We start from the raw sequence: 14,297 nt of genomic DNA, 5'->3' as shown, positions 1-14,297 counted from the left end.
TAACGGTTTTAGACCCTAGGTCTCTTTGGACCAAATCCGTTTCAGAACATTTGTCTGGCTGGCTGGTGCGCACGATAACTCTCGAAGGGAGTATCCGATTAGGTCCAAACTATGGTATGGTACATCGCAATATTTTTGTCAAACTTAGATCGAGTTTGGAGATGGGCAATATCGGTCCACTCCTTCTGGTACCTCCTCCACAAAAGGTCGAAATTTTCAAAAAATATATTTTCTGCACAGAAAGAGACACGGTAATCCGATTTTGGTCTAATATTTTCAAATCCTAATATTTGCGTTAGTGCTATGTCAGGTGCGAAAATGGAAAATATCGGTTCACTATATATTATAGACATAATTTTCTTATGGAAATTATATTTGAGGTATATTTGTCTGGTACCATAAAGCGGGATTTTCCCAATACATGTCCTAGTTAAATTCAAAATCCTTGAGATTTGCAAAGCGATTTGAATATCCCAAAATATTGTTTTTAGTCGAAGTCTAGATGCATTCCAGATGGGATATTTCAATATTTAAGGTGTCATAAATTGCGTGAACATTTTTAAATTAATTCAGAGACCTTGTTCAAAAGAACATATTTTACTAACACATTTTTAATTTTGTTTTTATTATTATTTTATTCTATGTCAGCATATAACTGACCTATATAATTATTGTTTGCCTTATGCAGGCCAATAGCCTAAATAAAGAAACACCTCGATTGGTTTCACATTGCATGGGTTATTGGCTGAAGTAATTTATTGCTTAGTTAACTTTAAATGCTAGTTTTAATGAATTCAAAAATGTATAAATAGAAAGCAAAAATAAATTTTCTTGGTAGATTACAAGAAATTGTAAACATACCAAGGTTACACAATTCAAGTGTTGTGTATATCTGCTTTAATTAATATTAATAAACATTTTTTGGTGACCCCGACGTGATCCTGACAAGGATTACTTGATTCACTCATAAATTTCGAATTTCCCCCCACCAGTGGTAAGGAATTTGAAATATTTATTTGTGAAAGGAGCTAGTTACGTACAACTAGTAGCACCATCTAAGAGCCAGAAACATCTGGAGAAGAAGCCAGTACCTACATCAAGAATCTGAATCAACTGATAGCTAATCACCGTAAGGCGGATACAGTATGGATCTAGCTACAGTAATCGAGCAACAGCAAGCAGCAATTGCCGAGTTGAGGAAGGCAATTGCGAACGTAAAAAAGGCTCCATTGGAAAGAAGAACGGTGGAGTTCTACAGCAAAAAGCTCAAGGAAATGGAAGCACTCTGGGCAGAGATCGATCGCAATGAAAACAAAATTCGTGCAGATCCTGCGGCAGAGTCACATCTCCATATCACCAATAACGAATACCAAGTCATTGGTGAAGAGTACAGAGCTGCAATCGACAACATCGAGGCAGACATCAAAAGGGGCAAAGAACAAATGCCTCAGAAACCGCTTCCCGCAACAAGGGAGGGGGTGCAAAAACAATCAGGCCAGTTTACTGCAACCAGCAGCGTGACTGCATTAGTGAGACGTCAGAGGGCTCTAATGCAGTCCATACAAACGTTAATAAGGGGCAATTCAGGCCAAGCTGCTCCCTGTCAGACAGTGGCTGCAATTGAAAAACTGTGGACACACGTGGAAGATATCCACTTCAAAATGTTCGAGGACTTTGATGACCCAACGTTGGTAGGGTACGATGCATCAGCCTACGTTCTCTTAGAGGAAGAGACGTTAAAGTTCAAAGAAAAAATATCGACGCTAACACAGGTCGATCATTCGTCGTCTCAGCAGAGATCAGGCGGAAACTTGGCAAATCAAGTTAATCTGCCAAAAATTACAATCCCTCAATTTAATGGGGATTATTCGAAGTGGCAGACGTTTGCTGACATTTTTGGGAAAATGATCAACGAGCAAGCCTTGCCACAAGTGCAAAAAATGTGGTATCTCAAGGCCAACGTGACTGGGGAAGCCGAGAAACTCATAAGGCACCTCGAGTTGACCGAGGCGAATTACGACATTGCCTGGAAGACACTCCAAGACAGGTACAATAACAAGAGAGCTCAAGTGTCAACTATACTTGAGAGAATGCTAAACCTGCCCAACATGTCTGGCGATAGCAGATCAGTGAAGGACTTTCATGATAGTCTTCATGAATCGTTATTGGCATTGGAGGGTCTTGGAGTAAGGCCAAAGGAATGGGATCCACTCTTAATCCACATCCTAACAAAGAGGATGGACAAGACTACTCATGTGTTGTATGAGCAGTCGATTGTAGATTCGAAAGAACTCCAAACGATGGATCATTTCATGAAATGTTTGAGGAGTCGTTTCGAATCATTAGAAGCTGTCAATGGGATTCAGAAGAGCAAACCGTCAGCAACGACTGCTTCCACCACGATCCGTAGATGTCACATGTGCAAAGGTGACCACCCCCTATATTACTGCAAACAGTTCTTGGCAATGACAGTGCCCGAAAGACAGAAATGGGTTGCTAGACACAAGATGTGTCTAAATTGCTTCAAGGATGACCATCAGGCAAAAACGTGTACAAGTGGGAAGTGCAGGAAGTGTCAACAAAAACACAATACACTTTTGCATTTTTCAACGAGGCCACAAGTAGAGAACAAGTCAGCAGATTTGTCGGTTCAACAGCCGCCAACAGTAGCATCGGCGAATAGATCCCAATCATACGTACTTCTTGCAACCGCACGTGTTGCGATCAAGGCAAATAATGGAAGAAGCAATGAGTTTAAGGCGATTCTGGATTCCGGTTCACAAATTAATCTGGTGTCAGAGCGACTAGTGCAGAGGTTGGGTATCGAACCCATTCAAACATCTCTCTGTATCGAAGGTGTTGGAGGTAGATCAAGAACCGCAAACCACAGGGTCAACGTGGAGCTTAAGTCACTCACCAGCAAATTCAGAACACGCCTAGAAGCCTTTGTGTTACCAAATATAGTGCCACCCCAACCAAGCACTGAGATCGACATCACATCATGGCCTATTCCAGAAAACATAAAACTAGCAGATCCCTATTTTTATCAAACGACCAGGATTGACGTACTACTTGGAGCAGAGTTCTACTTCAACCTGATTCTCTCACAAGAACTTCGAATGTCCAAAGAGCTTCCTATATTGAAGAACTCAAAACTAGGATGGATTGCTAGTGGAAGAGTTCAGGCTGAATCAGAAACTGTGACATGCGCCGTTTTCGGAGAAGATGAACATGCTTTAGAAGATTTATTAAAGATGTTCTGGGAACAAGACGATGTTTGTGAAGACCAGAAGTTGACAATAGCAGAGGAACAGTGTGAAAATCACTTCAACCAAAATACAACAGTGAATGAGAATGGTCGGTTTGTGGTGCGATTACCGTTTGCAGACGGCCCTGAGAAAATTTCTGAATCCTTGAATATTGCAGCATCAAGATTCTTTGCGTTGGAACGTCGCTTATCTAAGGATGCAAGTCTTCACGAGCAGTATGCTAAATTTATGAAGGAGTATGAGGATCTGGGACATATGACGAAAATACAATCAAGAGAGGTGCGTGGTAATCATTACTATATCCCGCATCATTGTGTCCTACGCCCAAATAGCAGCACAACAAAACTGAGGGTTGTGTTCGATGCGTCTTGCAAGTCATCATCTGGATGGTCACTCAATGATATTTTGCATTCAGGTCCCAGGGTTCAAGGAGATCTGTTTGGAATGCTGTTGCGGTTTAGACTGCCGAGATTTGTGTTTACAACAGACATTGAAAAGATGTACAGACAAGTGCTAGTCGACAAAAGAGATCGCAAATATCAACTAATCGTATGGAGAAACACTCCAGACAAGGAACTCGAACATTACATGTTGAATACGTTAACATATGGTACGACGTGTGCCCCATATCTTGCTACAAGATGTCTGAAAAGGCTAGCAGATACGAACATACAAAGATATCCATTGGGGGCGATGGTATTGCAAAAGAATTTTTACGTTGACGATTGCATGTGCGGGTCTGACAGTTTAACAACGGCAATTGAGATGCAGAAACAAGTTAATATGTTACTACTGGAAGCTGGATTTAGACTACGAAAATGGTGTGCTAACCACTTAAAACTGCTGCATGGAATTCCTCCAGAAGATAGAGAAGTAGATCTCAATTTTGACAAATCATCAACCAAGGTTTTGGGATTAACATGGATTCCTCAAGCAGACCGATTTTGTTTGAAGAGTGATGTGAACGAATGCACCAAGGTCACCAAGCGGAAGGTCACATCTGATTTGGCAAGATTGTTTGACCCCTTAGGAATTGCGGGTCCTGTGGTGTCAGCAGCTAAGATCTTTATTCAGCAACTGTGGAAGAATAAACTTGGCTGGGACGAGGAACTGCCAGCAGAAAGGGCAGCATATTGGCTATCGTTCCGAGAAGGTCTGAAGATGTTAAATGATTTCAGGTTACCCAGACACATGTTTGATGGAGAGAAACCAACAAAAATTGAGATACATACTTTCGTGGACGCGTCAGAAAAGGCATATGGTGCTGTGGTGTATCTTCGAGCTATGCTGCCAGACGGCAGGCATATAGTCAGACTTCTTTGTTCAAAATCAAAAATAGCACCAATAAAGGAGATCACGCTGCCACGGTTAGAGCTTTGTGCCGCTGAATTGGGAACAAAACTTACTGCTAAGGTCAAAGCCGAATTGGGTTACGAAGATCTAAGGACTATTTATTGGTCAGACTCAGAGATTACATTGTACTGGATCAATTCAGAACCATCAGCTCTAAAGACGTTCGTTGCCAACAAAGTAAAAAATATACAAGGCAGATCGATAAACACTCAATGGCGACATGTGGGGACGAAGGATAATCCTGCCGATTATATATCCAGAGGTATGAAACCAGATCGTCTGTCGGGATGTCTGATGTGGTTTTATGGACCCACGTATCTACATGGAAATGAATCTCTCTGGCCGGGGCCCTTCTCAAAGAATAGAGAAAATCAATCCGATCTTGAATTCAAGACAAAATCTACAGTATCAGCAATTGCCTCACAGAGTGGGTTACAGGATATGATCTATGGAATCAACCACAAGGGTTCATTTAGACGATTACAACGTATTGTCGGTTATGTCCTGCGATTTTCAGAAAGGATAAAGGGACGCAAGCATGGAAGTTCGACAGATGTATTGACACCTATGGAGTTGAATCAGGCGATGCAACTAATAGTCAAGACCGTACAGGTGGCAGATTTTGCGAAAGAAATTCAGCAATTGAGGAAACATGGAGCATTGGACAAATCAAGCTCCATACATAGTTTAACTCCGTTTCTTGATGACAGAGGAATACTTAGAGTCGGTGGCAGGTTGGAAGAGGCAACCTTAGCATACGACACAAAACACCCGATGTTGTTACCATACAACGATCCAATTGTGAAACTCATTCTTAGCATGATCCATTTAGAGAATAGCCACTGTGGCTCACAACTATTACTGGCAACATCAAGACAAAAATATTGGATAATCAAGGGGAAGGCTATGGCTCGCAACATTGTGCAAAATTGCGTAAGGTGCACCCGGGCGAAGCCAAAGTTATACAACCAAATCATGGGAAAGGAACCTCTTCCGCCTATAGAGACCAAGAGTAGGAGTGAAGAGCCATCTCCAAAGCGATTGAAGACGTCAAGCAGCATGCTAGTATCGATGATGCTTGTGGCTTTACTATTTTTACCTCTATGCTTGTGTCATTCGTTCAACATACACAAGTTTGAGAATAAGCCCGGCATCTATTTTGAAGGAATTGGAATCACAAAAGTAGTAACAGCAGAGTGGAAACTGATCACTTATTATGATCTTTCCCCATTTTGGGCAGATATGGATGGCTTTTCTACCGGGATAGGAACCCTTCAGAAGTTGTGTAAGATAGCAGTTGAGAACAGAAGCTGTGAGATACTTTCAGAAAATCTTATTCAAGTACAAAAGCAGTTGGAATCAAATACACTGAACATATTCCCCAGGCGCATCAGGAGAGGAGCTCTAAACATAGTCGGGAACCTCGCACACTCGTTATTTGGTGTCTTGGATTCGGAATATGCGGAGCAAATGACTGTGACAATTGAGAAGGCAAATGAAGACAAGCAACATTTGTTGGATCTTCTAAAAAATCAGACATCTATTATTGATTCAACAATCAACATAATTAGAAAGGACGAAGATACGAGCCAAAGGAACTTCGGCAACATGCAAGTGGAGATGAACCTTTTGGCAAATAAGGTGAAGAAAGAAGAAGATGTTGTAAAGACAACACAATCAATTATGTTTCTCACTTCACAGCTCATGCTACTTTCATCAAGGTTGAAACATATAGAAGATAACTTAATCGACGTTTTAACGGATGCTCATCATGGTCGGATAAGTCCGTTGCTACTTACGCCACATCAATTGCTACAAGAGCTCCAAACCATCAAGGCTCACATTCCTCCATCTCGTGCTCTACCCGTTCGCGAAGATAATGTTTCGGATTTCTTCAAATTAATGAAGAGTAAGGGAAGGGTTATTAAGAACCATATCATATTCGAGATTCGCCTTCCATTAGTGGATCTCCAGCAGTATGATTTATTCAAAATGATCCCCGTACCTATGCTACGATCCGGTCGATTTATTTCAATAGCTTTGAAATCAACATTATTGGCAGCTAACGTCCATCGGGATGAGTTCATATCGCTAACCGCAGAAGAAATGAACAGCTGCATACATACCACAAATGACGTTTTTATTTGCGACAACCAAGCGAAATTTAGCAAAGGCGATCGATCACATTTATGCGAGGTGATTTTCTTATTGAACAAATCGTCAGAAGCGTGCGACTTGCAATCAACCATGCACCACCAAACTTGGAGACAAATGGAACAAAAGAATAAATGGATGTTTACTCTAGCCAATTTAACAGAATTGTCCTTTGTTTGTGGTACAAAAATGACACACCTGGAGGTGCAAGGAGCTGGAACTTTAGAAATTGGGCCAGGCTGCATTTTCAAAGACAACACATTTACAATATACGGTCACTACGAAAACAAAACAACAGTGCACACATCATATCTGAGACTTAAGCCACTGGATTCCATAATCTCAAGCAGTAAGCTTGTCTTGCTCAACAAAACATTAAACAGCACCTATGAAACACATGCTGCTGAACTCGTCACCTTACACCAACAGCTAAAAACTATTGAAATCGGACGCCTTCCACAATTAATGAAATCGACGGCCATTCACCATCATACCATCAGCTATCTAGCTCTTTGCATTGGAATTGGAGTAGCCATATACGTCATTGTCAAGTTTCGGCACCACAGAACTTCCAACAATAACATGAACCCAACACCTACCCCTCGGCAGTCAGTCTCATCATCATACGTCATTGACCAGACAGTTTCTTGAACGTTCCTCGTTCAACGTGGGGGAGAATGTTCAAAAGAACATATTTTACTAACACATTTTTAATTTTGTTTTTATTATTATTTTATTCTATGTCAGCATATAACTGACCTATATAATTATTGTTTGCCTTATGCAGGCCAATAGCCTAAATAAAGAAACACCTCGATTGGTTTCACATTGCATGGGTTATTGGCTGAAGTAATTTATTGCTTAGTTAACTTTAAATGCTAGTTTTAATGAATTCAAAAATGTATAAATAGAAAGCAAAAATAAATTTTCTTGGTAGATTACAAGAAATTGTAAACATACCAAGGTTACACAATTCAAGTGTTGTGTATATCTGCTTTAATTAATATTAATAAACAGACCTTATTGTGACCTTGACTGGAAATGAATTTTCATATTTGAAAATCCAACGTATAAGTAACATTCAATACAATATCTGACCATTTATTAATTTTTCTTAAATTACCAAGGTGCTTTAGTAAAGACTTTCATCGCATAGATGAAAATTCCATGAAAATTACCCCGGAGGATACCAGCAGCCCTTACTGCCACACAATCCAGTAGTCATCGCCAGCGCCATCATCATCATTCATTTATCCATTTAGTTGTTGATTCATTTGGTCCCCGGCATTCACCTACTCTATTTTATGTGCCACCCTCTGTGGGTCTGGACTGACAGCCAACTCACCAGTCAGTCTGTCACACAGCTACTGGGTTCATTCAATGAAATGCACCAAAAGTCGTAAATATTTTTATGATTTCATTGTTGTTATTGCCTGTCATTGGTGCTACTGCTGCTGCTGTTGTGTTAGTGTTGTTTTGTTTTGTTGTTGTTGATTGTATTACCCCGTGCTAACGTTGATGCTGTTGTCAGAGCTATTGTTGTTTCCCCACGTTTTTTATGACAGTCGATGAAGTTGCTTTGCTCGTCGATGCGAAACTTTTGGAAAATATTTTTGTGTCTATTTGGCAATGTGTGTGTGAGTGTGAGTGGGTGAATGGATGTGAGATGTGTGAGCGTTGGTGTGTTGCTACTGCTGCATGTGTGTAACAGAACAGGATTAAAACTGAGTCGAGGAATTCCTTAGTTTGATTCTTTACAGGGAATATGGGTCCTGGCATGGAACATTGAATGATCGAATGAATAGATGGATGAATGAATGAAAGCCCATTGTTACACGGGTGTAAGGGTGTGCGTTTGTGTGAATGTTGTGAAAGAAAAACATTTGTTGTGTCATCTTCCTTTGTGGCGCGTGTAGAGTGTTTACACTTTGCCACATTGCAGCCCAGTAGTAGCAGCAACAACAACGTCATGCAAACATATGTTTGTCTCCCTGCTTTGGTTTCCGTTTCCTTCTTTCCCTCACGGGATGCCAGAGTGTGTGTATGTGTGCATGGCGTATGGGTAACTGCGTGCGTGTGAATGATGACTTTAACTCCATTTATTTTTTCTTGGTCGATTGTCTGTCTTTCTGTCTATCTGTGTGTGTTGTCATATTGCTGGCGATGTTGTTTACGATATGTCGTCAATGAAGGAAATATTTCAGTTTGCTGCTGAAAATTTTATCTCGTTACATAGCAATCATGATATTATGCCTTTAGTGTGCTCTCTCATAAGTGCCGCTCGAATTTTCAATATTAGGAGGGTGGTATGCATTTGTGTTCTCAATTAACTTTTTCAGTTAAGTGATTCTTTGTTTGGAAAAAGTCTGAAGTGTACCATTTAGGACCAATAAGAAGTAAAAAGACTGTTGTAGGCCCTTTCATTATGTGAAAACTTTTATTACTATGAAATTAGTTGTAATAAAATCCCTTAAATCCCTGGCTTGGCTATTTGCCAATATCTAGAAATTCTACCTAGTGAGTATCTGAAATATTAATATTAGATCAGAAATTTTCAAAATACAGAAAATCAAGAGATACGTTATATAGGATCTATGTGCTATGCATTTTTGTACCTCCCACCATAGTATGAAGTTTATCCTTCCCTTTGTAACATCCGAAATACAAATTTTAGACCCCACAAAGTATACATATTCTTAATCAGCATACAATTCTTTAAATTGTCCTCTCAATATTCTGAACTTTGATGATTTAAGCGGCTATATGCAACGGAATTATTTCAAGTTTAGTATTTGAATATTGTGATGTCCTTTAAAAAAAATTGTATATACAGGTCCACGTATGTGTAAAAGCCCTAATATAACTCCCTTAATACAGGGTAAAATGAAAAAACTTCTACCAACTTCAGACTGCTGTCATTTCTAAGCCACTCGACCGACAGCTATTAAAATTATTCCAGTGACAACTCATTATATTGCTTATAAGCGTATAATAGCATTTTGGTGAGAATTTTCCAGAAAAAAAAAGTTATTCGTGATGGAATTCAAGCGTGATAGTGGGATTTTTTTATATTTGGCTGGAAAATCACAAGTGGCTATCGTTAGAGCACTCCAGCATTTAAATGTGAATATATCTCTTGTGTCTCGTACCATCGCTCGTTACCGTGATACTGGTAGCGTAGCCCGATGTCAAGGAAGTGGACGGAATAAAACAGCAACATCAGCAGAAATGGTTCGAAAAGTAAAGAAGCGACTTGATCGAAACCCACGTTGCAGTGGCCGAAAAATGGCTCGTGAGCTGAATATATCGCAATATTCCATTCAACAAATATTGAAAAAAGGTCGGGGTAAAGCCATTGAAATTGCAAAAAGTGAAAGAACTTACACCGCAACAGAAAGAAAATAGACTCAAAAGAGCTAAAAAGTTGCTTCGCTTGGCCGAAAGTGGTGAATTGCCGAATTTGGTTTTCTCCGATGAGAAAACATTCGTTGTCCAGCATTTTGTAAAGAAACAAAATGATCGCGTTGCCACCAGAACTCAAGCTCAGGTCATGGTGATGGTGTATCAGCCGATGGTCGCTCTCCGCTTGTATTAATCGACCGTGGCATCAGAGTAAATGTCGAATATTATCGCGAAAATATTCTGTAGGGTGTATTGAAGCCTTGGACACGCCAAAAATTTTGGCCGCATACCTTGGGCATTCCAACAGGACGCAGCACAATTGTACTCAACACGCGCCACCCAGGAATGGTTACAAAATGAGATTCCTCGCTTCATTTCCAGCGGACAATGGCCAGCGAAAACTCCGGATACCAGTCCGTTGGACTATTGTGTCTGGAGTATTTTGGAAAGCAAGGTTGACACTAAACAAGCAAAAAAAACATTAAGTTCGGCCGGGCCGAACTTTTAATACCCTCCACCTTAGGGTAATGGATACATTAGAACCAATTATGATCCACAAATACCAATTTTTAGACATATTCGTGGGAAAATGTGGCAAAAATCATCAAAATACCGAATATCGGGAGGTACCGCTATATAGGGCTATACAAAAACGTGGACCTATACATACAATGTTTCGCCAACGGTGCTAGAACATAATTAATTCCAATTTTTAGATAAATCCGTGAAAAGATGTGACAAAAACATCAAAATACCGAATATCGGGAGATACCGTTATATGGGGGCTATACCAAAGCGTGGACCCATACATACAAAGATTCGCCACACGAACTAGGACCTATTATGACCTACAAACAACAATTCTCAGACAAATCCGTGAAAAAATGTGGCAAAAATCATCAAAATACCGAATATCGGGAGGTACCGTTATATGGGGGCTATACCAATGTTTCACCACCGCAGCTGGAACCCACTTTGACCAACAAATACCAATTTTTAGACAAATCCATGAAAAAATATGGCAAAAATCATCAAAATAGCCAATATCTGGAGGTACCGTTAGATTGGGAACTATACCAAAACGTGGACCGATATATGTCATTTTCAATACCAACCATCCTAGACACAATACAAATTATTCTGCTAAATTTTGAAGCTCTGCGTCAAATAATGTGGGCTGCATCGTGATTCAACAGACGGACAGACGGACATCGTTAAATCGACTTAGAATTTTATGCTATGAATTTTATGCTATGAATATATATGCTATGAATATATATAAATCACAGTATCACGCTTAAATTCCATCACGAATATTTTTTTTTCTGGAAAATTCTTACCAAAATGCTTTTGTGCACTTGTAAACAATATAATGAGCCGTCACTGGAATAATTTTAACAGCTGTCGGACGAGTGGCTTAGAAATGACAGCACTCTGAAGTTTTTTGCAGTTTTTCCATCTCACCCTGTTTATGGACCTACATTGCTCATTGTTATGGGGGTATATTAAGTTTGTCATTCCGTCATATATTAAGTTTGTCAAAATATACATTTTAGACCCCACAAAGTATATATATTCTTGATCAGCATAAAATTCTATATCGATCAGTCGATATCCGTCCGTCTGTGGAAATCACTCTGGCTTTCGAACGAAATGAAGTAGATTGATAAAATTTTACTCAAATGTGTATAATGTCTCCAGGACTTTTGGTATTGAAAATGGATTATATATGTCCACATTTTGGTATAGCCCCCATTTGACAGTACCTCCTGATATTCCGTATTTTGATGATTTTAGCGATATTATTCACCGGATTTGTTTAAAATTTGGTATTTGAAGTCCGTAGCCCACATATTGGGTATTTTGATGATTTTAGCGACATTATTCACCGATTTTTTTAAGTTTAGCGTTTGAATATTGTCGCATTTGAATATTGTAATGGCTTGTGACAAAAGTTTCCTATGCAAGTCCATGTCGGCGTATAGACCCTCATATAACAGCTACAATCGTTATTTTGTTAACAGAATTGTTAAAGAATTTTATTGTTTTTGATAATTGACAAATTCGTTCCAAATGGTGGAGGGTATTCAAAGATCGGCCCGACCGAATTTACAACGTTTTTTTCTTGTTGGTGTTCAATTTTTCTATGCATTGAATACCAAAATACTTAATTATAGCTAAATTGAATGGAAAAATTGCTAAGACCTTGGGTATAGCTAAAATCAAGAGGTGGTTTTATGTGGATTGTATTATCAAAACGTGGACCATTATTATGGTAGCTTTAATTTTGGGAAAGACCATTTGATTATAATTAACCCTTTGTCCAGTGAGGTAACCCGACAACCTCCACTTGGAATTTCCCACCACCACATTGACTGGCATCAGTATTTCGAAATTGTTAATTTCCAAGAATTTCTATACCCCCACCGTTAATTTGTTTCAATCGAACCTCTCTAAATATACATATCCTACTCCCAATAGCTATTTCAGTCACAACGTATGACTTCGTAAACTTTTCTGCTATTTCTTCTTTGGCTTTTCAACAGTAAAAGTAGAACTTTTAGCGTAATGGCAAATGTTTCGTCTTTTTTATGGGTTTTCGTATCGAACCAGAAAGTGATGAATGTTTGCCTCTGACGTTCTCTTAGATTCTATGCGTCTGGTGGTATCGGCGACTGAGAATTCCTTGTGTCCTTAAATACATAGATTTTTTTCTGGTTTTTGGCTTTTGCAGCACGAAACGAAAGTAAAGTGTATTGAGAGGAAAAATTGTACAGGAAATTTAATCAATATAAAAGTGACAGTATTGGGAAAATGAAAGGTTTTTTTTTCTTTTGGCGTGCTTTGAAAACAGCTCTTTTAAGATCTATGTGGGCACACACATAAATATTTGAGTGTGTGTGTGTGTTTGCTGACATTAACTAAATCGAGTCAAGGGATTGTTTCAATTAGAAGATGGTGCGACTGAAAGCTTTCATCAATTGGTGAAAAAGGAGATAATCATAATGGAAAAAAGTAAAAGTTGGTAAGCTTTGAGTAATGCATTAGGGAAAATAATTTGGGGGCATAGGAAGACATAAATCTATTCGCATTTTCGTCAGCTTTTTTTTTTCTTGGGGGAAATTAATGGATGGCAGTTTTAGAGACATATAGAAATTAACGATATGATGAAAAAGGTAGAAACGTTTAGTCTATGATCTGACAGATATACAAGGTAAGATGTAAAACACGCAACCTAATTCAGACTGCTGTCATTTCCAAGCTTCCCGTCCAACAGCTGTTAAAATTATTCCAGTGATAGCTCATTGTATTGTTTACAAGCGCACAAAAGCATTTTGGTGAGAATTTTCCAGAAAAAAAGTTATTCGTGATGGAAGAAAAAAAGTTATATCGTGATAGTGTGATTTCTTTATATTCGGCTTGGAAACCACAAGTGGTTGTCGTTAGAGCACTCCAGCATTTAAATGTGAATAAATCTTTTGTGTCTCGTACCATCGCTCGTTACTATGTTACCGGTAGCGTAGCCCGACGTTAAGGAAGTGGACTGAAGAAAACAGCAATATCAGCAGAAATGTTTCCGAAAGTAAAGAAGCGACTTCGGCCCGCGTCGCAGTGGCCGAAAAATGGCTCGTGAGCTGAGCTTATCGCAATATTCCATTCGGCAAATATTGAAAAATGAGCTCGTGGTAAAGCCATTGAAATTCCAAAAAGTGCAAGAACTTACACCGCAACAGAAAGAAAATAGACTCAAACCAGTAAAGAATGCCCTAAAGTCGGGCGGGGCTGACTTTACGATACCCTACACCACTTTGCTAATTTAGTAGAGCTCCACTTAACAATTAAAAATTTTTCTGTGAGAATTCAATCATACACGCTATGATTATAATTTAAAGTTGAAAGGACTAAATATGCCGAAGCATTTGTATCTTTTAAATTCGGACTTGTATTGCCCATTTGGTGCAAAATTAATTTGAAATCAGATATAGATATATATGGGAGCTATATCCAAATCGGAACCGATCTCGATAAAATTTGGCAAATAAATTTCTGAGTTGTATTTGATATATTTCCCTGAATATCGTTGTTACGGAGTGCATATTACGGCTGTAGGTAACAAAT

At 39.1% G+C, this 14,297-nt stretch overlaps 1 protein-coding gene across 1 annotated transcript in view; it reads left to right on the top strand.

Moving 5' to 3' along the window:
- Positions 1-1,145: 1,145 nt before the first annotated feature.
- The window catches only part of LOC131805451 (uncharacterized), a 71,727-nt gene continuing 58,575 nt past the window's right edge, over positions 1,146-14,297 (top strand). Inside the window, exons 1-2 of the mRNA XM_059128614.1 lie at positions 1,146-5,555; positions 6,324-6,598. Of these exons, the coding sequence (XP_058984597.1) occupies positions 1,146-5,555; positions 6,324-6,598 (4,685 nt within the window). The remainder of the gene's footprint in view (positions 5,556-6,323; positions 6,599-14,297) is intronic.

This window comes from Musca domestica, unplaced genomic scaffold (genome assembly GCF_030504385.1).
Source record: "Musca domestica strain aabys unplaced genomic scaffold, Musca_domestica.polishedcontigs.V.1.1 56, whole genome shotgun sequence".
Classification (NCBI taxonomy): Eukaryota; Metazoa; Arthropoda; class Insecta; order Diptera; family Muscidae; genus Musca; species Musca domestica.
Note: the sequence above shows the minus strand (reverse complement) of the source record. Positions and strands in the feature narration are given on the sequence as shown.